We start from the raw sequence: 24,010 nt of genomic DNA, 5'->3' as shown, positions 1-24,010 counted from the left end.
ATAAGTAAGGAAGATATATATGGCATTTAATTCAGTGCCTAGCACATGCTTATTGGCATCATTAACTGAAACTCTTGTGACTATTCTTACCATTATTATTAATATTACTGCTTTCAGCAAGCAGAGAGCTCTTACTTATCTTACCCTCTAGCTGATTTTCTATTACAGCATATCAGTCTAGGGAAGCTGTAAGGAAATCTTCACTTATAACTTTGTCCACTTCAGATAAGTGGCCCTAGCATTGTTTCTTGCCCATTGAAAGACTTTAAATTAATGTCTTCTACTTTCCAATACCTCACCGAGATAAGAGGTTTCCTTGTTGTCCCTTCCTTTAAGCCCTGTTGGTATTTTACAAAGATGAACACTTAAGCACCCAAGTGCTTGTGTGTTTTAGTGCATGTAAATCTTTAATTCTGCATGGACAGGCAAGATGTTAAGTTGATAAAGTATATTAAATTAGCTTTTAAAATAAGTTTATTACAGTTCCTAAGGGAGAAATTTTCTCTGTCATTTTAGAAATGCTCTCATACTTGCTGTACGTTGTGGATCAGCAAGTATAGTCAGCCTTCTACTCGAGCAAAATATTAATGTCTCTTCTAAAGATCTATCTGGACAGACGGCCAGAGACTATGCTGTTTCTAGTCATCATAATGTGTAAGTGTTTACATTAAAAGGCGAGTTAATGCTAAATTGAGGTTTAAAATAATTATAACAATAGCATCTTACATATCAGGTGAGATGTCATAGTGCCGTTCAGCTAGTTTTAGAGTGGCAGTCAGTTAGTCCCCTGCATCAGCCAGAAATCAGAAAAAAAGCAAGACAATTTAGAAGTACCAATGGATACAGGATTCTTTATCTCAGGACTTTTAAGACCTTGATACTTAGAGATCCCAACATTGTTCATTTCATCCAAGTATAACACCTATGGATGGGATTAAAAAACAGTGTCATATCTTTTATTTTTCTGATTAGTTGTTTGGGTCTTGAAATGTCCAGCTTAACAGAAAGCCTTGTACTGTCTTCTGGAGACTATTTCCTACATACTCCTTGAATTTTTCAATAACTGAAGGGATTCACTAAATCTAAGGAAGACAGTCCCTTTTATCAAGTCAGAAGGAGGAGAATAAAAAGGACATTCCAATCATTCTGATGTTTCCCTTGTTTCTGTTGCTGCGTTGTTGCCACTCAAACTGGTCCTGCTGCCTGGTAATGGTTGATCTTTGACACCAAGATGCCCTTACTGATTCAGATCCCTCAAGTCTTTAAGTTCCCATATCTATGCTTCTATGCTCAGCCATTGTTCCCAAAGCACCAACACCTTGCTCTGGCAGCTGGGCATCCTGACTTGATCTGCAGACAAAGTGAGCAAATTGACACTTCCCCCCATATTCAGAACCTAATATGGAAACCACATCTTAGCCAAGAATTAGCTGAGACCTTCATGGTACGAGATCCTTTGAGGCGGTTGTTGGTCTTTTCTCTGGTAGATATTAATTGGGCTTGTTCTAAAGGGTCAGAGGGGTTCAAATAATGTGACAGAAAGGGATCAGTGTTTGTTTCTTCTTCTTTGCTATCAGATCTGTACTTTGAGGCACCTTTATATTCTGTATAGAACCTTAGGCAGTAGAAAGTCCCATATGAACCTTCTCTGAGCAGTGGCTCCCAGTTGTGGTTGGCCCTTGAGTGATCTGTTTTACATGATAATGAAATTTGTCCAAGCTACTTTCATCTGTAACTCAAGATTTTAAAATATTTTCAAATTCTACCTCACAGGGATCCATTGAAGAGAATTCTCAGAATCTCAAGTAGGTTAGTTGGACTTAACAGAACCAAGCCCTGTGCATGACTCATCACTAATCATGTGTAAAAGTAGGGCTTTGTGCTTGCTTCTGCAGCACATATCCTAAAATGGGAACAATACAGAGAAAATTAGCATGGCATCTGTATAAGGAAGCAGCACAAATTTTTGAAGCATTCCATATTTTGGTCAGTCACTGGAAGGTCATTTGACTATTTGCTGACTAGCTCTAAGGACACAGTGTGAATCAAAGCAAAATGGGTGCCACCAAAATATTGAAATTGTGATTTGCACTAAAAAATAGTCATGTAAGATGGTCTATGAGGTGACTCAGAGCTGAATAAAGTGCTTGGTGCAAAATATGTTGTTAGTGTGTATGTCAAAAATTAGAGAATGTCAACTTACAACTTCTTCATGGAAACTAAAAAACATATAGGTAGAGTTTTGGTCTCCATGTCAGCTGGAATTGAACATCAATATAAACCATTATCCTAAGAAACATCCGCTGGCTCAGAGTTGGAGTCGGTAGAAAAGGATCACTGGTCCAAGCCAGGTCTTAACATCCATTGGTTTTTCTGCCCTTGGTGTGATTGGTCAACTCCGTAACAGTGGACACTCACATTATCTACTTTAATGAGATATTTATGAGTAAATTTAGTTACAAACTAAGACGTAGTTGAGATGCCCAGAATTATAAGCCCTAAGGAGCAGGAAAACTAAGAAGCAAAATTAAGACTTAATAACATTTGCTGAAAACTATAACATTTGCATATTAGAAGCTATGAACAAAATATGCATTGGGTTTTATTTAGGATTCTAAGATAATTTTAGTTATAATGTTTAGGAACAGATTATTCCTTTGCTTTACTATTTCTCTGAGCATTTAAAAAATGTTATCTTATTAAATCTTTGTAACAACCTAGTGAAAGAAGGCAGCAAAGTCCTCACTTTGTTGAAGAAGATATTGAGCCTAAGACAAGCAAGTCGTCCAAGAACAAATAGCTGTTCATTATGGAGCTAGGACTTAAGCAGGGTTGGAACACTTTCTATTATGTCATGCTAATGCAAGCTAATTTACTGGGTAACACTGCTCTCGATTTATGAGCATTTCACCCTACATTTTTGTCTTCTTTACTTAGAAGTTTCCAGAGAAGTTTGTAGAATGTACTCATAAGTGGATGGGATAATACTGTTAAGTTCTGATATTATGATATTGTTTGAAATTCTCTTAAGAATTTTACATTTGGTAAGTTTTTTACATCAGTATTAAAATAGTAATTTGGTTTATTACATTTTTATACATAGAATTTGCCAATTACTTTCTGACTACAAAGAAAAACAGATGCTAAAAATCTCTTCTGAAAACAGCAATCCAGGTAACACTTGTGATAGTGAATTACTTTAGGTCAGTTGTCCCCGATCTTTTTGGTACCAGGGACTGGTTTTGTGGAAGACAGTCTTTCTATGGGCTGGGGGAAGGTGGGGATAGTTTCAGGATTATTCATTCATGTTACATTTATTGTGCTACTTTATTTATATTATTATTACTTTGTAATATATAATGAAATAATTATACAACTTACCATCATGTAGAATCTGTGGAAGCTCTGAGCTTATTTTTCTGCAACTAGATAGTCTCATCTGGGGGCAATATGAGACAGTGACAGATCATCAGGCATTAGATTCTCATATGAAGCACACAACCTAGATCCTTCGGATGGGCAGTTCACAACAGGGTTCTTGCTCCAATGAGTATCTAATGCTATCAATGATCTAGGAAGGGGCAGAGTTCAGGCAATAATATGAGCCATTATTATTGGTTGGCTGTAAGTACAGGTGAAGCTTCCCTGGTTTGCCTGCTGCTCACCTCTTCTTGTGTGGTGTGGTTCATAATAATCCATGGACTGCTACCGGTCTGTAGCATGGGAGGTGAGGACTCCTGCTCTGGGTGGTCCTACCATAGATAAAAAAGTAAAAGTAAGGAACTTTTGATCTCAAAAGAATGCTGAAGAAAAGTTATGTTACATATGCTTGTCCCAACAAGGTCTCACTATTACTGACTTCATTCCTCCTCATTTGAAGTTGGAAAGAGACATATTTACTTTGTTGGAACAAGATGTGCTCTTCTACGTGCTGGTTAGTTATCATAACAGCAATTTTGTTAGAACAAATGCTCTGCTACCATTTGCCAAAAGATTGTCATAATAAATATACAAATTGCTCAACTCTAGGCTCAAGAGATTGTAATAAAATTAGAAAAATGTTTCACAATAACAAAAATGCTAGTATGCTACCTGGTTGTGGACACCTAATACATTGTATAACCCAAACACTATGAGGACACCTTCAATTTAGCCATCAATTTATCAAAGAATTTTGTAAGTTGGGTTTTGTAAGTTGCAGGAGATAAAGATGGAGCAGATGTAGTTTTGATCCTTAAGGTGCTCATAATAGAGCTGTCTCTATTTCATTTCTGTGCTTTTTCAATAGAATTTACAAAGAAAATATTTCCATTTATGTTTTCACTTCACTTAACAAATAACTATCGAATGTCTTTTAGATACTAACCATTTTTCTAATGCAACAGAACACAACAGAACACAATTAAAAATACAGACAGGAGCTTGTTATTATCATTGTCATTATTTTTTTATTTTACTACTTTATTCAGTTCTTACTGTGTGCTAGATGCCCACTGGAAGCTTATAATTTATTATTGATTGTGTGCCAGACATATGTGATGAAGAATGAAAGTTCTGGTTAAAAAAAAAAAAAAAAGTAGGTATGATTCAAGGGAAGCATGCAGAGTGAGAAGAATTTTTCTAGGTAAAGAAGCAGAAGAATAATGTTTGACAGAAGGAACATGCAACAAGATTGTGTGTTGGCCAGAAGGAACATCTAAGGAGATTGCCTGTTTGGCAGGAAGAGCAGCAAGTGCAAAAGACAAGATGCTTGAGTGAACTTTGCAGGGTTTCTGAGCAGTTCACTTTTGCTAGCACCAAAAGTGTGAGATACCAGAGTTTGGGAATGAGGTGAATACTTAGCTAAGGCAAGTTTATGACAGACTTTTTAATACTACAGAAATGAGTAGGTTTTATCCTGTGGGCCATGGGAAGTTTACCAGGTGGAATGCTTTGGACTGCAAATACTGATGAGCAGTGGTGAAAACAGTAGGAACCAGAGTTGTTTTGTTTGTTCAGTGATATCCTAGGGATCACTCTTGTCCCTCTTTCTGTGCTGTCGACAGTGTTTTATTCATGTCTCCTTTCATGTTTGGGTAATCTGCAACAGCTCCAAACATCTTGTTCTCACAACACAACATCTCAAGGGCTTCTTTTCTTCACCTGTGTTTTCTAAATAGGGAGAAAACTTAGAAGCGCACAAGGGGCTTCCTGTAACATTTCATTGGCTGTGTTACACTACCTGCTCATTCCCAAACCAGGCACTGGGAATGCAAATACGTGATTAGCTTAGAATTAACGTTTCTCTTTCTGAGGCTGAGGAGGGAGATTCGGATAATAAACATCCCAATAGACTTGTGTTTCTTCTGCAAGAAAGAATAAGGAATGTATTGGTAGGGAGCCGACAATGTTTGCTGCAGGGGCTCATTGGAGACATGGGAGCAGGGGAGTCACAAGATTAAAGTTGAGTATTAAGGCATTCTGGTTATGGTGTAAAATGGGTTAGCAAGCTTTTCCTGTAAAGGACCAGGCGGGAAATATTTTAGACTATGTGGTCTCTGTCATAGCTACTTACCCCTGCTGTTGTCTGCTGTTGTAGAGTGAAAGCCACCATGATTCTATGTAAGCAAACAGGCATGACTGAGCTCCTATAAACTTTTATTTACAAGCCATAAGGCAGATTTAATTTGGACTGTGGCCTATAGTTTCCTGGGATTGGTGGAAGTTTACCATGGAAAGAAACCAGGAGACAAAGGAAGCTTTTGCAATAGTCAGCTATAGTTTCTGTCACACATCCTTGGACTAGTATCAATGTATTATAAGGTTTTCACCCATCCATGGTGGAATAAAGTTAGGAATCTCAGTTACTCATTTTAATATGTTGGCCTTTGTTTTTATGGTGTTATGCCTTTTTATTTGTTTTGCTTAATTTTTTTCATGTAAGAACTAACATTAGTAGTTGACGGTTTTCTTTTAAATAGAAGCCATTTTGTAAATGTTTATGTTCCCAGTGGCAGTGGAAATATAAAGCAGAGGCAGAAGAGAGGTGTAGTCTATATGATTTAGTGATAATTGAATGAGAAAGGCTTGGGGGACCGAGCAAAATGTCAGATGATTTACAGGTTTCCAGGTCGTACACTAGTATTTAACCTGGACATGAGGAAGGAGTAGGAAATTTTCTGGTGAATACAGAAGAGCAAAGAGCTGCAGGTCAGCAGAAATGACCATTTTTTTCCTATGCATGTTTAATGGAATATTCATGTAAGATGTTTTGAGTAGGTAATTGCATAACCAGCATTTATAACTCACATCTTACTAGTTTGACTCTCAGTAACAAGACTTGTCAAAGATCAAAGAATCTGAAAGTTGATGAAAATGTCCATGTGTATCACCTTCAGTGACCAAAAGTCAGCATCCACAGAACACAGAATTGGGACAGGTGAACTTAATAGATAAAGATGACTATCAGAGTTGTGTTCCTCTTAGGGAATGATAGTCTCCATGACCTGTGTGAGTCATGGCTGCCAGAAAAGAAAGAGAGCAAGGAGTGTATTAAAGAAGCACAGCAAATTCAGTCCTAGAGTGCCCTGCTTGACTTCATATCATAGTTCTGATTTCTAAAATACCATTTTCTGCAAAATATGCTTTCTGTTTTTCCCCTCTTGTAGCCTGCAACCAAATAGAATCCCTTCAGTGGGGCATTTTTGTGTTCTTCCTTTAAAAACAGCAACATATAAATAACAAAAAGAAGTAAGAGAAAGAGTGTTTTTTTATAGGCTAGTATTTAACGTAAACTTGAGAGTGAGTATCAACATTATACTTAGAATTTACAGACTGGGTAGGAAGACGAGATAGAAATCTAAAGATTACTGACTCAAACACAGTGTTCTTTCATTGCTTTATTGTCGCATTTCTGAATTCACAACTATGAATTATATTCGTATGCACTATAACTTTAGAAAGCACCTTCCCAAACCAAATATTAAGTGATTGATTATAATTTCTTTGACTTATTATAGAATTGACTTTCCAAGTGCTCATGAGAATTATTGAGAATTTGCTATATAGTAACATCTCAGCTGTGTCCACAAGAGCTATCTGTCTCCTTGTCTTAATAACTATTGGCTCACTAGGAATATTGTTTTTGGCATTAAAATGATATTTTTCTAAATGCAGATAGGACCAGGGATCACTCTTGAACATTAATGTCCAAGCATCTTAAAATTACACATCAGGTTTCATAATCTGACTTCTGTCCCACTCTCCATCTTTAGCCCTTTTCCCTGTGCGCCCTTTCTCTGGCATTACTGAGCTGCTGGTAATGTCCTACTCACTCGTTCACTCTTTCAGGCCTCACTCCTGCTCTTGCTGCTGTGTGGAATGCTGTTACCCTTTCCTTCCCTCTACTGCTTTTAATCTGCCTAGCCTCAACATTTCAGTCCTGCTTGGGCATGTGTTCTAGAAAAGCCATCCCTGATATGCTTTATTTTCATTGTTTTTAAACCCTAATGCCTAGCATGTATGTAGCAGGACTCAATAAGAAATTTCTGAGTAAAATAAAGACTGTTTTTACAAAGATGATGTGCAAGACTGTTCTCTGCAGTCTTGGAGCAGAGGGGACAGACATGTGGGGGAATAATGTACAGTTCAGGTGGTAAAGATGCAGTAGAAAAATCAGTGAAGTCAGAAGGCAGCCTCAAGAAGGAGGTACCTTTTTATCTGGGGAAAGACATGCAGAATCAAGGAAGACTTCACATATTGTTTTAAAAGATGAAAATAAGGTCAGTTGTTGTGTCTCACAACTGTAATCTGAGCATTTTGGGGGGGCTGGAGGAGGTGGATCACAAGGTCAAAAGATCAGGAACATCCTGGCCAATCATGAAACGCCATCTCTACTAAAAATATGAAAATTAGCTGGGCATGATGGTGCATGCCTGTAATCCCAGCTTCTTGGGAGACTGAGACAGGAGAATCACTTGAACCAGGGAGTCAGAGGTTGCAGTGAGCTGAGATTCTGCACTCCAGCCTGGTGACAGAGAAAGACCTTGGCTCAAAAAAAAAAAAAAAAAAAAAAAAGAATAAGAAGAAGAAAAAAAGAAAAATAAATTTGTCAGAATAGTGGAGGGAAACATTTTAGATATTAGGAAGACATTGTGCACTAATAAAGGTGTCAGTAGTAGTTTTGGAAATAATTTATAAGGTACTATTGTTGCAGAAAACAGGAGGCAGGAGAGACCCAGTGGGTGAAACAGGAGGATTTTATTTAGGTGCACACCAGTTCAGTGGATTTGCATCCAAATGCTGAGTCCTGAGCAAAGACAGAGCCTGGCTTATAAAGGCAAGCTTACAGAAGCAGAACAAAGGCAGTTAATCATATAGTGACAGTTTTGCAACCTCAGCATAACTTGTGACTTTGCAACTACATTGAAGGAAAAGAGGAACTTGCAAAATATATGCATTTGTACAAATAGCTATGAGTAAATGCTGAGGGGAAGGGGAGACGGTAAAGGAATTTGTTTTCTTAACCTTGCTCTGGGATGTCTGGACCCATACCTGTGGGCTCTGGCTTCTCAGACAGGGTCAACACGACCTTACCTGGGCCCTGCCTGTTACTATCCTTAGAGTCAGAGTAGCTAAGTGCAGGAAAACTTGTTTCTCTTTAAAACTAAATTTCCTTTCCATTACATTTACTGCTTCATGATTAGGAAGTGGAGAACAACATACTGTGTTACCTTATATGTTTCTACTGTATTTTAAAGTTGTGTTTCTGGTGGTTTTGCTCATTTATGTTGGGTGGATGAATTTGTGAGTGAATCTCATCAGGTGTCTCCCCAAGTGGTTTGTTGAAGTCTTAGAGAATGATTTCCTAAGTAACTATTTCATGAAACACTAAACACTCAATTTATGAGATAAAATAAAATGTTGTCTTAAATCTATTTTTATAAAGGCAATAGTTTTTAACTGTTCTAAGTGGTTCATTTTAACTGAATATATGGATTTCTCAACAGAACAAGACTTAAAGCTGACATCAGAGGAAGAATCACAAAAGCTTAAAGGCAGTGAAAATAGCCAGCCAGAGGCATGGAAAATTTTACATTTAAATTTTGGATTTAATGTTGTTTTCTTTGCTTTAATAATATTAGGTAGTCCAAATGAAATTACCTTTCAGACTAGGTTTTGAGAGTCAATAGATTCTTTTTTCTAAGAACTTTTTAATAGATTCATAAAATTTAATAAATTCAGCAATCTCATTAACAGAAGAATCAATAGATTCTAAGTTAGCAATTGAAACTTAACTTAAAAAACATAACCACTATAAAATTTAAAATACTCTTACTTTACAATATTCTTATTTAAAATATTCTTATCTGCCTTTTTGATTAGCTTATAGGTAATCTTTCCTTTTGGAATAGAGGCAAAAGAAATTCCAGAACATTGTTCTTTCATTCTTACAACACCCTGACGTGATAAAGAAACTAACATCAATTATTGGATTATATTATTAAGCAATAGAATTATGAACAATGTAACACTGATGGTCCCTGAGCTGGATTCGTGGTTGAAGAGTAATCATGGCCAGTGATTGAAAATCTGCAGTTTTATATTGCAGTCACTGATAGCAAGGTGAAAGATATATTCTGCCTTGTGATCTCTCATTGACCTCAGCGTTTCTCTTCAGGGAGGGAACCAGGTCATAAAAGAAACCCAAATGCCTATTACAAGAATCATATCTTGCAGAACGGGACCTTTGGTGTTAGTGCAGAAACACAATAACATTCGCACTTACTACAGTTGCAGAAAATCAGTACAGGTTATTAAAATTTTTATCCACTGTCATTAGTACACGTTAGACTATATTAGAACTGGACTTAAGCAGATAAACTAGATACATAACACTATCGTATTACAACATATAATTTGAATTAAAATTTAAGAATTTGCATTTCTTTCTTTTTGGTGTTGATTTCAGCTTCTAATAATTGAAAGAATGCCTACAATCCAGTTAGTAATCTGTAGAGGCTCACTGGTTAGGGTTTGGTGAGGTAAACTCTTTTCAAGTGAGGAATTGCAACACTACAAATCATCTGCTGATGCATTTTTGGCAGATTTAACACATAAACAATTAAGTTGAGACCAAACAAATGGTGACAAAGTTAAGTTTGCTGGTTCATGTTTTTCTTCTTCCGTTGGCTAAGGTGAATTATTTTTCCCATGTTAGTCAGAAGCCAGTGATGTGGCAGTAGCTGAACGTAGATTAAAAAGTTAATTTTTAATTTTAATTAATTATTTATTTTAACAGTTAAATTTTAATTTTAATTATTTTCTAATTTTTCATTGTCTATACTTGATTACTTAAAATAAAATTATTTTAAAAACATGCATTCCAAAAGAGGAGAAATCACAGAAATACAACAAGCAAATTAACCTTCTATTTTTTCATTTGCAGGAAATGTCTCAAGAACCAGAAACAAACAAGGATTGTGATAGAGAGGTATACCATTATATTCAAATGTTTCTGTTGAATTAGATTTTTACATTATGTTGTTGAATAAAATGTTGTAAGTGTAGGCATACATGATCCTATCATGTAAGTAGCATAAATCATCAGTGAAAAATTTAATATTTAACTCAGAAAGAATTCTGTAGATTGAGTTTTAAAGAGATACAAACCCCAGAGATATTCTTTCATTATTATGGAATAATCCTGAATGGTGCCGTAAAGTGCTAGGTCATGCCACTTTAGGAGCTTTGGATCCATCATTTTATCTTTCTTGGTTTTAGTCTGATTATCAATAGATAATGTGGCTAAAGAAGATAATTTCTTATTCTGTGTATCTTCCAGCTAGAAAATTGTACGGCTATCGAATGTGAAATTTGGGGAGCATCTTATTTTCTGGGCATCCACGCTTGTACCTCAGCAGTTTCACTCTGCTCCTTGTGTTGTGGCGAACTTTGGTTCCCATGTTTCAGTGAGAACCATCATGTTTTTGATATCCCAGGAACCAAATGAAAAAAGAATGATCAAAAGCAGTGGGGGAGAAGAATATCTCAGTGCAGAAAAGGGCAATCTTCCTTTCTATTCCTGAAGCCCCACAGTGTCTCATCCTGTAAATCTGACTGCTTAATGTGAGATCTAGGTGGTAAAGACAGAAGAAGACACATTTTACATCCTTGCCTTTTTATTTGTGTGTTCCCACGAGTCAAATGGGATAAATACATATATAAGATTCTGAAGAGTGGTTGGGAATAAAAGCACAAAATGACGGAGGGCCCTTTTTGAATTTTGGAAAATTCTATTTTATTCAGTCAAACAGAAATGAAGCAAACTTTACAATGATATGATAATTACATCTTAAAATTAGATGGTAATTGTTCTGTATATATGATCAAACTTAAGTGTGAAATATTTTTAATGACTACAATAATGACAAACTGAGTCAATTGATAAAATCCATTAAAAAGGTTCTTTTTATTCAATAAAGTGAATATCCTTAATATCAAACTTCCATTCAAGGCTGAAGAAGACATGAAGAAGCACGGAAGTAATAATACGGGATTACCAGAAAACCTGACTAATGATGCCGCTGCTGGCAATGGTGATGATGGATTAATTCCACAAAGCAAGAGCAGAACACCTGAAAGTCAGCAATTTCCTGACACTGAGAATGAAGAGTATCACAGGTAAGCCTATGGCAACATTTAATAGGAGATAGCCATATGCTGTCAAACTAATCCTAATTTGGACTAATATTCATGATTAAAAATTTTATATTTTTCCTAGGATATTCAGCCTTGCCTGGTAATCAGAAAAATGAAAATCAGAAAAAATGAGTTACCATTTTTTCCAGTCATTAATTTATTTGAAAAATAACGAGTATTAGCAAACGTGAGGAGAAAGGAATTTCTTTACGTTTTAGTGAACTTTTATTTTAGCTTCAGAGGTACATGTGCAGTTTGTTATATAGGTAAACTGTATCATGGAGGTTTGGGCTACAGATTATTTCATCAGCCACATAATAAGCAAAATACCCAAAAGGTAGTTTTTTGGTTGTCTCTCTCCAGCCATGCTCCACCCTCAAGTAGAACCTTTTGCCTGTTATTCTCCTCTTTGTGTCCATGAGTTCTCATTGTTTAGTTCTCGCTAATGAGTAAGAATATGTGGCATTTGATTTTCTGTTTCTGCATTAGTTTGCTTAGAATAGTGGCCGCCAGCTCCGTCTGTGTTGCTGCAAAGGAAATGGTCTCATTGAAAAAGACATGTCGTACGCTGTTGGTAAATGCATTTGGAACATTAATTGAGTAGCATATTCACACACACATATATAACATAGTAAGGATATATATGTACGTTAAGGATACTTTTATAGATTTGTTACATATATACTTACATATAAGAACATTTATTACAGCATCATTATATCAAAAGATGGATCCTTATCAGTAGGAATTTATCATTATTAAAAGTAAATCCTTACCAATAGGAAATAGCTCAATTTTCATTCTCAGAAAATAATGTAGTATGGAACCATTTTTTACAAATGAGGTTAGATCTAGAGTATACTGATTATTTCACAATTAAAATGTATTTAAAACCTTTACTTTGATAACATATCTTAAGATAAATTTTTTAGAATTCTTGTAATATCTGCTGTGTTGCAAATGGAAGCTACATGCTCCATTGACACTGTACCTTGATTGCTAGTTATTAAATTTTTGTTGTCAGTGCCTGAGTGCTGAAATATTGGATCTTCAATCTGAATATTGCCAAGGGATTGTATGGGGATCTATATTTAATATAAACATTTCAGTATATTGGGTAAAACTTTTATTAAAATGTATCAAAGGATCTTTCATCTACTAAACCAGGATTTGGCCAGATTTTTCTGCAAAGAGCCAGTTAGTAAATATTTTAGGCTTTGCAGACTATGTATATATTTTTGAGACAGGGTCTCTGTTGCCCAGGCTGGAGTGCAGTTGTGTGATCACGGCTCACTGCAGCCTCAACTTTCTGGGCTCTAGTGATCCTCCCACCTCAGCCTCTCTGCTAGCTGGGACCACAGATGTGCAACATCACACCCAGCTAATTGACTCTGTGAACTGTAGAGTGAATAAGCGTGGCTGGGTTCCAAGATACTTGACTTACAAAAACAGGCAGTGGGATTTGGCCCACAGGTGCTAATGTGCTGACCTTGTGCTAAAAGGAAGGTGCTGCTCATGCAGTAACTCTTATTCATAAAAGTGTCCTGCATGTGTGACATTATCCTTCCTTTTAGAAAAGGATATATTTCAGCATTCACCACACCACATTTTTCCACAGTGACTTCATATAATTTTTAAATTTGCATTTATAAAATAAGACTATTTTCTGCATTTCTGCCGCTTTATTCCTATGAATAGAACTCAGTAGTTTACTGTGATCAATTACTTTGTATATTTGATGAGTGTCAACTGTTCTAGAATTGGCTGATTTTTATCAAGCCAGAAATACTCTCCTTGAAACGTTTAGTGTTTCTTGGTCTTTATGTATAAGCATGAACAATGTGATATTCAGCTTATGGAATCTAGAAATGTTTAAGGTGACATTTAGTTCTATAGTTTTAAGAATTTAACACCTCAGTCTGGCATTTTTAATGCCATTTGTGTATAATTTTATAATCTTTAAAATATATAATTGTTATGTAAAATTTGAAGACTACACCTGTTATATATAAAATTTGATATTAATTGTCTATTGCTGTTCCATGACTGTGGAAGAAAATTACAACATTCTCAGCCATGAATTCTAAGTTTGATGTCCTTAACAGAACTGTCTACACTCACGAACTCAATTTGCTTTTCATTCACTCTTGATCTCACACCAGTAAGTCCTCAGTTTCAGTACTCCTCCAACATTGTTTTTCCTCAAGATTATCACTAATTTTTTTCTGTAATAAATCTAGGCATTTTTCTTACACATTTTATTTAATCTGTTAGCAGAATTTGAGCCAGTGGAGGACATCTCCTCTCTAACAGCATCTTCAACTTGGCTTTCAGGACCTCACTCCCTCAAGCTTTTCCTCCTACCTTTCTAATCCATTCATCATGGCCTCTTTTACTTGCTCCTTCTCATCTTTCTCCATTTGGACATTGTTTTTTCCCAGGGCTCAGTCCTCAATCTTCTCTCTCGTGACTTTTTCTTTTTTTGAGACAGAGTTTCACTCTGTCACCCAGGCTGGAGTTAAGTGGTGTGATCTCGGCTCACTGCAACCTCCACCTCCTGGGTTCAAGTGATTCTCCTGCCTCAGCCTCCTGAGTAGCTGGCATTACAGGTTCGTGCCACCATGCTCGGCTAATTTTTGCATTTTTAGTAGAGACAGCATTTCCCCATGTTGTCCAGCCTGGTCTCAAACTCCTGACCTCAGGTGATCTCTCTGCCTTGGCCTCACAAGGTGTTGGGATGACAGGCATGAGCCACTGCACCCAGCCCCTCGTGACTTTTTCTACCGTGTATATGCTAGTGATTTCCAAATGTATGTCTCTGGCTCAGATCTCTCTCCCTAATTCCAGATTTCCATATGAGCCTGCCTACTTGACATCTCTATTTGGTTAGCTATTGGGTATCACACACTTGTCAGACTCAAAATTGGGCTACTGATGGCCTTCCTGAAATCTACCCCTCATGTAGTCTTTCCTACTTTGGTTAAGGGCAACTCTTCCAGTTGCTCTGCCAAAAATCTCATTGTCATTGTTGATTCATCTCCCTCTCCGTCTCTGACACCTTACATCTATTCTCTCAGTAAATCTTGTCAGGTCTACCTGAAGAATATGTCCAGAAGCCAGTCATATCTTCTACATCTGAGCCACCCTCATCTGCAGTCTACATGAGTGTCATAGACTGGTAATTGATAGTCCTGGCTTTTAAAAACTTCCCTTTTCATCAATTCTTAACTCAGTGGATGTACTTAAAATATAAGTCAAATTGTGTCAGTCCTCTGCCCCAGCCCTTCTGATTGCCTCCCATTTCACTCTGAGTATGTGTCAAATTTCCTCCTAATTCTCTCCCTTGCTCTGCTTTAGCCACACTGAACTTCTTGCCATCCCTTATCTACCCCTAGTGCTTAAAGACTCCAAGCACACCTCTGTACTTGGCAGTTCCCTGTGTCTGGAATGCTTTTTCCCCAGATATCCTCCTAGCTTACTCTTTCCATTCCTTCAGTTCTTTATTTAAAACCTCCTTTCGACTAAGAAGTAGAAAAAGGGTAAAAAGAATCACATTATGGAACAACCACTTTCTGAGGAAGAACCATGTACTACCCAGACGCATCATGCTTAAGATTCAGCTGGGAGTGTACCAGGGAGGCTCTCTAATGTAACCAAGGGAAGGTTCAATGAAACAAAGTGATTTATCATCTCTAACTTCAAACCAATTTGTATCTTGACATCAACGCTCTTAACCTTATATCATTATTTCTTAGAGTCTTTGATATACAAATAAAAGGTTTTTGTATTAGAAAGAAAAAATCTCCTTTCTCAGCAGAGACTTTTCTGACCATCCCAACTTTCCCACCACCCTCCCCATCAAACACGTAAACATTTCATTTTCCTGCTTTAGTTTTTCTCCTCTAACGTACTGTATATTTTGTCTTCTCTGTCTGTTGTTATTGTGTGTTTATCTCACTCTCATGAATAGGGATTTTATTTTTCACTACCATTATCCTTACTGCTTAGAAAAAGGCCTAGCATATTGGATGTAGCTACCTAATAAATCCTTATTAAATGAGTGAATGGAGTTTATCCTGCGTATATTGTTTGATTGATTCTCACTTTAAAATTTTGACATGAGTCATTCTAATAGTTTTGTCTGGTAATTATATGCATTTTAAAATTTGTTTTGGCTTTTTATAATAAGCTACATTCTTTAATTTTTTTTATTTAGGGAGAAAAGCCCAATATTGTGGTTATTCATTATTTATTCTTTTACTAGTAATCATAATTGTAATTACGGTAAACTGAGCCAGAGGAATTGCAAACTTTACTAGTATTTTATTTGATTTGATTTTTGAGATGGAATCTCACTCTATCGCCCAGGCTGGAGTGCAGTGGAGGGGTCTCATTTCACTGCACCCTCCGCCTCCTGGGTTCATGCATTTTTCCTGCCTTAGCCTCCTGAGGAACTGAGATTTACAGGGGCATGCCACCATGCCCGGCTAATTTCTGTATTTTTAGTAGAGACTGGGTTTTACCTTGTTGGGCAGGCTGGTCTCGAACTCTTTACCTCAGGTGATCCACCCACTTCGGCCCTTCAAAGTGCTAGGATTACAGGCGTGAGCCACTGCACCCGGCCACCTGCTTTAAAAAAAAAAAAAAATTTTTGGGTGGCACATTTAATGGACTTACAAATTCTTTTCAGGGGATTATGAACCTTTAGTATTTGAAATAAAAAGACAGAGTTGGAAATTTTTTGCTTCCTATAGTAAGAGGAATACTGGTCAAGCACTGGCTATTCTGATGGAGCAGGTGCTGCTGCTTGGCTGTATTTCAGAAGCAAGCTGCTCACATCTGTATTAGTTGGTGAGCAAGACCAGTGGTCATTGATTGGTTGACTAGATTTCAAACTGGCTCTGGGTGGCTTCTTGTTACCATTGGTACAGGTCATTTCTTTCCTAAGTTAGACTCAACTTTAACCAAACATTTTCGGTTTAAAAGTTGCCTTCAATTAACTATGTTCAAAATGAAACTATTTTGTATTCCAGAATTTTAGACCTCATTTTAAAATTGTGGTCACGATGAATTGGTTAATAATAGCTCTCAGGAAGATCTGTTTACAATTTTAAAATAGATATTTCTCTGCATAATTTATTCCTTAAAATTAATTCTCTTGTTTCTGCTGTTGGTATTTCTAGAAGCTTTTGCTCAAGTCCTAACTCAATCTCCAGTAGGAGATTTTAGTCTCTTTGTCAGTTAATGTATGTATATGGTAGTGATATTCTCTTTTTAAATTCCTTTTCTTTTCTTGTTCACTGTCTTCTCTGTACAATAACAGTGATATTCTTATACATTTTTACCTCATTAAAAATAATTACAGTTTTCAGGTCATGTGATGCCAACATGTTTGTTCCTTTTGCTTGGTGTGTGTGCTGCTATTCAGGTTCTGTTGTAGTTCTACATGAATGGCAGCTTTTTAAAATAACTCTGTGAAGAATGACATTGGTACTTGGATAGAAATTGTATTGGATCTGTAGACTTCTTTGGGCACTATGATCATTTTCACAATATCAATGCTTTCAGTCCAGGAACATAGGATGTATGTTCATTTATTTGTGTCATCTCTGATTTTCTTCAGTGGTGTTTTCCAGTTATCGTTTTATAGTTGACTCACCTCCTTCGTTACGTATTTTCCTAGGTATTTTACTCTTTTGCAGCCACTGTCAAAGGGACTGGGTTCTTGACCTGACTCGCAGCTTGGTTATAGGTGGTGTATAGTGGTACTACTCATTGGTATTTGTACATTTTGTAGCCTCTGAGACTTTACTGAATTCATTTATCAAGTCTAAGAGTGTTTTGTAGGAGTCTTTAGGGTTTTCTAGGGATAAGATCATATCATTGGTGAAGAGATAATTTGACTTTCTTTTTTTCAATTTGGATGTCCTTTATTTCTCTTGCCCAATTGCTCTGCCTAGGACTTCCCAGTTTTATTCTTAACATACATGAAATAAAAGTAAAATCAAAAGTGATTAAGGATTACTTTATTTCACATCTCTGTCACATACACAGATAAAATTAATTCAAAGTTGTATGTTAAAAACACAATATTAGACCTTGTCTTGTTTCAAAAGGAATTTCTAAGTTGTCTATAAAATACAGAGGAATCAAGAATATAAGTGGAAAGTGTTTCCCAAAAATAAATGTAAAAAGTATGGGTTAACACAGGGCTTCCCAATCCCCAGGCCATGGACCAGTACCAGTCCCCTGGACTGTTACGACCTGTGCCACAGAGCAGGAGGCTAGTGGCAGGTAAGCTAGCAAAGCTACATCTGTTTAAAGCCACTCTCTGTCACTCACATTACTGCCTGAGCTCCTCTTCCTGTCAGATCGGTGATGGCATTAGATTGTCATAGGAGTGTGACTCAAACCCTGTTGTAAGCTGCTTACACAGGGTATCTAGGTTGTTCACTCCTTATGAGAATCTAATGCTTTATGATCTGTCACCATCTCCTGTCACCCCCAGATGGGACCATCTAGTTGCAGGAAGACAAGCTGAGGCTCCCACTGATTCTGCATTATGGTGAGCTATGTAATTATTTCATTATATAAAAGTAATAATAGAAATAATGTGCACAATGAATGTTATGTGCTTGAATCATCCTGCAACCATCCCCCAACTCAGGTCTACAAAAAAATTACCTTCCACAAAACCAGTCCCTGGTGCCAACATGGTTGGGGAGAGCTGGATTAAGAGATGTGAGACCCCTTTGCCTTGTCTTGGATTAATGTGCAGATATGCATTGTGTGAATGACATCTGAGGGCACCATCTTGCCCTGTAGATCATTTTAGGGACACCTCCAGTATTTCATGAAAATCAAAATTTCTTTTAGTGATGAACAAAATGATACCCAGAAGCAAGTTTCAGAAGAACAGAATGCTGGAATATCACAAGAAGAGATTCTGACTGGTAAACAAGAGCAGATGGAAGTGGCTGAAAAGAAAATGAATTCTGAGGTATTTTCTTTAGTCATTTTCAAATGTTTTAATATGTGTATTTATTTAAAAGACAACTTTATGTATTTTGGAAAGTATAAAGGATTTTAAAAACATATATATACACACACTCCATAGATCCTTTATCATATATCTATATATGTACATACAGGATAAAACCATGTTCTTAATTCAACTGCATTTGCCTGCAACTGTAGAGTAGTGATCTTCACAATGGCCTCAATCCAAAGGAGAAGCATTTCATATGTTTCATAAGAATTGATGATCTTTCCAATATCAAAAATAAGTTTTGCTACTAACAACAGATTTTCTAGTTTTTGGACATTAGTTCATCTTTTTAAAATATTGATAGAGAAATCAGTTTGTTATTTTCACTGATAGGAAAGTAGGAAATGTATAGCTGGGTCAGAGGCCACATTGTAAATGTCATTATCCTTGCTTTTGAGGAGAGTAACAGTTTGCTCCAAGAAGTTTCTCATTTCAATGCAAAGAGTTCTGAATACAATGGCTTGCCATGATATACATTTAGTGATAATTTATTGATAAGCATTTTGTTCCCAGAGAAATATTTCAGTATATTTCCCTTATTTCACACTTATTACTATTTCAAACATTATAAAGAGGAAAGAAAAGTTATTGCAATGGCAAATAATCTCACGATTTCTAAGAAAAGCTTTGTAAGTTGTATCTTATTTACCATTTGTATTTTGAAATATAGGGCTTCTTTTGTGTTAATATATTTACACCACAAAAGTAACCGTGATTTTATGAAGTCGCCCATGCTGGCATGCAATGGCACGATCTCAGCTCAGTGCAACCTCTGCCTCCCAGGTTCACACGACTCTCCTGCCTCAGCCCCCTGAGTAGCTGGGTTTACAGGTGCACACCACCACACCCAGCTAATTTTTTGTATTTTTACTAGAGACAGGGTTTCACTATGTTGGCCGGACTGATCTCAAACTCCTGACCTCATGATCTCCGCCCACCTCAGCCTCCCAAAGTGCTGGGATTACAGGTGTGAGCCATTGCTCCCGGCTGCATTTATTTTCTGACCTCTCCTTTTAAGAATCATGATCTTAAATGAGTTCAGTGTTGTTTGTAGAAGTGCAATGCTTAGATGCCGATGTGTATATTGTGGAAGGGTACAATGCTTAAACAGTTATGAATAAATGCAATTCCTATAACTGACTGTAAAAATATTAGAAAAGCAGTATATTGATAAAACTTTCTTCAGAAAAAGGAACTTAAAGAACTTTAAGAAATTGCTTCTGTCCAAATATATGCATAGCTAAGGTTCTTACAATGGTGTGGTTGATAGGTTAGATATCAGAGTATAAACCCAATTTTAAAAATATATGCAAGCATATTAATCTTATATTTTATGCATCTGGTTTTTTTATAATTCAGAGAAAGGCTTTTCCAATTCTGAAATTCTAAAAATCCTCTAGTGACTTATTTTTCATGGTCTTTAAATAAGTATTTCAACTTTTTGGAATTTACACATTTTTAGATTTGAAGTTTTGTCCAACTTTTTTCCCGTTAAATATCCACTATGGGAATTCTTTCCTTATACAAATAAATGTCATTCTTCAATTTCAGAAGAAATCACGATATGTCATTCTCTTGAGTGCTAATTAGAAGTTCCCTTTGTTTACTTAGGTTTCTCTTACCAATAAGAAAGAAAAAGATCTCTTGCATGAAAATCGCATGTTGCAGGAAGAAATTGCCATGCTGAGACTGGAAGTAGACAAAATAAAACAGCAGAGCCAGCTAAGGGAAAAGAAACTTTTGGAGGAAATTGAAAGTGTGAAAGCAAAGAATGAAAAACTTCTAAAGGCTGTAAAATTGAGTGAGGAAACATTAACAAAAATTAGTATTTAAATACAGTGGACATCTTAGCATTTTGACAACTGAGAACAATGATAAACTTCTAAAGGCTGTAAAATTGAATGAGGAAGCATTAGCAAAAATCAGTATTTCAGTAGAGTGGACACTTAGCATTTTGACCGCTGAGAATGCTCAGTTCTGAACTGCAGAATGTAAGACACAGCTAGGAAACACTGGAAATGGAAATCCTATCATGTCGCTTTAGACTGACTACTGCCCTACATGACTGTGATCAATGTCAAATAGATGAAAGAGACTTCTTTACAGAGAACAAACATGAACAGGTTTATTTACAGGAAGAAATGAATTCTCATATATCTAACCTAAAAGATAACAGTGAGATCCTTTCTGAACAACTCTAACGTTGACAACAAAATTAACAGCCTAAACATTAAGCTGCATCACACAGGATAAATTCTGAGAGACAAGATGGGGCAGGCCCCCATCTTTCCTGTTCAAACAACTTAGTCATTCTAGTGTGTGGGCTTTGGAGACTACAAATCCATCAAGGGCAGAAAAGATCCTGTGGCACGGCACAGCTGCTTTACCAAATCATGGCCAGACTGCTTCTGTAAGCAGGCCCTGATCCTGTTCCTCATCACTGGACAGGACCTCCCACCTGAGGCCTCTAGCTACCCCCACCAGTGTTCCCTGGCCAACGGAGATTTGAAACCTTCCTGGGACAGAGTTCCCAGAGAGAGGGGAGGGCCACCACCTTTGCTGTTTGGGCACCTAGCCGTTCTGGCCCATGGGCTTTGGAGAGCCCAAGCTGACCAGGGGTGGAAGTGGTGTCTCAGTGCAGCACAGCCACCCTCCAAAAACATGGCCAGACTCTTGTTTAAGTCAGTCTCCAACCACATTTCTAATCACTGGGTGGAGCCTTTCAACCAGGGTCTCCAGCCACCTTCACTGCTGTTCTCTGGCTGACAGAGGTTTCAGGCCTCCCTGAGTCAGAGCTCCAGGAGAAGGACCAGACTGTCATCTTTGATGTTTCGACAACTTAGCCATTTGAGCCTTTGAGTTTCAGAGTGTCTGAGGCGACCAGGGGCTGAACTGAACCCCCAGCACAGCACAGGCACTCTACAAAAACGTGACCAGACTTCTTTTTTAAGCAAGTCCCTGTTCCTGTTCCTCCTGACTGTTCAAGACTTCTCAACTTGCCTCCAGCCACATCCTACAGGTGTGTACAGATTGGCAGCAGGTTCATACCTCTGAGGTGCAGAGCTCCCAGAGGAAGGGGCAGGCTATCATCTTTGCCTTTTTGCAGACTTCACTGCTGATACCTTCAGGTACTGGAAAATAGGAGGCAATTGGGGACTGGAGTGGACCCCCTGCATACCACAGCAGCCCCACAGAAAAGTGGCCAGACTGTTATGTGGGTGCCCATTTCCATATCTCCTCGATGGACAGGCCCTCCTGGCCAGGGTCTCCAGCCAGCCCCCCACTGGAACTATCAAGCCTGTAGCAACTTGGCAATTCCCTGGACTGAGCTTCCAGGAGCAACTGAAATTCTCTCTGCCACTGCCTCTGCAGTGGAACTGCCCTTGCTTCCCTCAGAATATCAAGGGAGCAAAGACCCTAAGTGCCATATCGACACCTCCAACAAGCTGCAGTTGACCCAAGGAACACACCAGTCCATCTCCCACAGGTACCACACACCCTGCACTGCTCATCACCAGATAGGGAACCCTGGCTTGGGCTCACAGCACAGACCCTCCATCCTGGGGTGATTACATCAAGTAACTGCTAACTTACATCTCTCTCAGATGGAGCCTCCAGGAGACAAGGAAAGTTTTAGAGCAACAAGTCAGATGATATGCAGGACAGAGGGCAGGGGCAGCTATCTCTCTAGCTCTACTTGCTCTTATGAGACACTTTATCCCAGCACTTAAGGAGTGCTGCGGTCAGACCAGCCCTGTCTCATGTGCAAGATTGCCCAGCACAGATCAGGTCTAAGAGTTATCTTCTTTAAAAAGGGGACTTCCTTATAAAAGAAGTCTGGCCATGTTTGTGTAGAGCAGTTGTGATGTGCTGGGGTTCACTTTTGAGAGAGTTCTCTGAGACCTGATCTCTGCTAGGCAGCTTTGCACATCAGGTGGGGCTGGTCTGACCTCAGCACCCCTTAGTCAGCTTGCCTCTTCCAGGACCCCAGCAAGGCCATACCTGCTTACAGGACACTCTCGGGTACACACACCATAGCTTCTGTACCAGTGGACCATGCCTGATCAGTGGAGAGCTGCAGCAAGGTGGCCCCTACAGCCACACACCAGCCTGCACATCACCCCTCCATACTGCAGCTCTTTATATGGAAACTTCTCACATCCCTTTGCTGTGTGTGTTTACACAGGTGGGTTTTTCTGTACTTGCCCTGACAGCACATGGGAGTGCAGCACACACCCCAACCCACACCAACTGCCACTGAAGACGAAGCCGTGGTTGGAACAGAGCCAAAAACCCCACCCCTGTCAACATCTCATTCCTGAGGTAATGCTGTGCAGAGAAAAAGGGACCTTCTTATACCCTGAGCGACCACTGTTGCTTTGGGGTGGGGGGCTCAGAGAAGGCACCCAGACATGCACTGGCCAGCAGCCCACCCCAAACCAGCACTGCCTCCAGTGTAACAGCACACAGAGTCAGCAGGGGCCCCCTGGCCCACACCCCTGCAGTCTTGCCTCCACCCCTGGTCAACGCTCCCAGGGAGGCAGGGACTCCTGCATCCGCTAGCATTCCGCCGCAGCTGCCACACTTGGATCCCCTCAGTGCAGTGGACTCCAAACCTCAAGGAGCCAGAGAACAAAGATGGGGCCCAATACACGTTCCCCAGAGTTAAAGCGCACAGTTCAGGAATTGGGAGCTGCGTGTTGGCCCCCTAAAATCCTCCAAAAACAAAACCAGTTGGCTGAGTCTGCCTTACACCACAATCAAATCCTCATGGTCATCAGATATAATAAAAGAAAAATACCCTGTCCAAAGGTCAGCAACCTCAACGACTGAAGGAGGATAAGCCCATAAAGATGAGAAAGGATCTGTGCAACAACACTGAGAACTCAGAAAGTCAGCATGCCTCCTTTCCTCCAAATGACTGCATCAGCTCTCCAGCAAGTGTTCAGAACTGGGCTGAGGCTGAGATGTCTGAAATGATACAAGCAGAGTTCAGGATACGGGTAGGAATAAAGTTCACTGAGTGAAAGAAGTACGTTGTCATCCAATACAAGGAAGCTAAAAATCATTGTACAACACTACAGGAGATGACAGACAAAATAGGCAGTACAGAGAAAAACATAACTGACCTGATAGAGCTGTAAACCACAGTACAAGAATTTTCATAATGCAGTCACATGGTGATTGTGTGTGACGGCATTATGAAAATTATTGTAGTGTGTGGGGGCACCCGAGAGTGCCTGTAAGCAGGTGTGCCCAAGCTGGAGTCCTGGGAGAGGCAAA

At 38.4% G+C, this 24,010-nt stretch overlaps 1 protein-coding gene and 1 non-coding gene across 3 annotated transcripts in view; both read left to right on the top strand.

Annotated features, from left to right (window-relative positions):
* LOC135965523 (POTE ankyrin domain family member G-like) overlaps window positions 1-20,560 on the top strand; it is a 30,121-nt gene extending 9,561 nt beyond the window's left edge. For both annotated transcript variants that reach the window (XM_065522597.1, XM_065522596.1), the window contains exons 6-12: window positions 517-654; window positions 3,104-3,174; window positions 8,988-9,058; window positions 10,427-10,471; window positions 11,495-11,661; window positions 18,556-18,679; window positions 20,339-20,560. In XM_065522597.1, coding sequence (XP_065378669.1) covers window positions 517-654; window positions 3,104-3,174; window positions 8,988-9,058; window positions 10,427-10,471; window positions 11,495-11,661; window positions 18,556-18,679; window positions 20,339-20,560 — 838 coding nt within the window. The remainder of the gene's footprint in view (window positions 1-516; window positions 655-3,103; window positions 3,175-8,987; window positions 9,059-10,426; window positions 10,472-11,494; window positions 11,662-18,555; window positions 18,680-20,338) is intronic.
* On the top strand, window positions 1,880-1,986 carry LOC135965796 (U6 spliceosomal RNA). Its single transcript, XR_010578909.1, has one exon. It is a non-coding gene; the product is annotated as a U6 spliceosomal RNA (small nuclear RNA).
* Window positions 20,561-24,010: the final 3,450 nt, after the last annotated feature.

The sequence above is a fragment of the Macaca fascicularis genome, chromosome 10, assembly GCF_037993035.2.
Source record: "Macaca fascicularis isolate 582-1 chromosome 10, T2T-MFA8v1.1".
Lineage (NCBI taxonomy): Eukaryota > Metazoa > Chordata > Mammalia > Primates > Cercopithecidae > Macaca > Macaca fascicularis.
The sequence above is the reverse complement of the archived record's forward strand: the minus strand, read 5'-3'. Positions and strand labels throughout refer to the sequence as shown.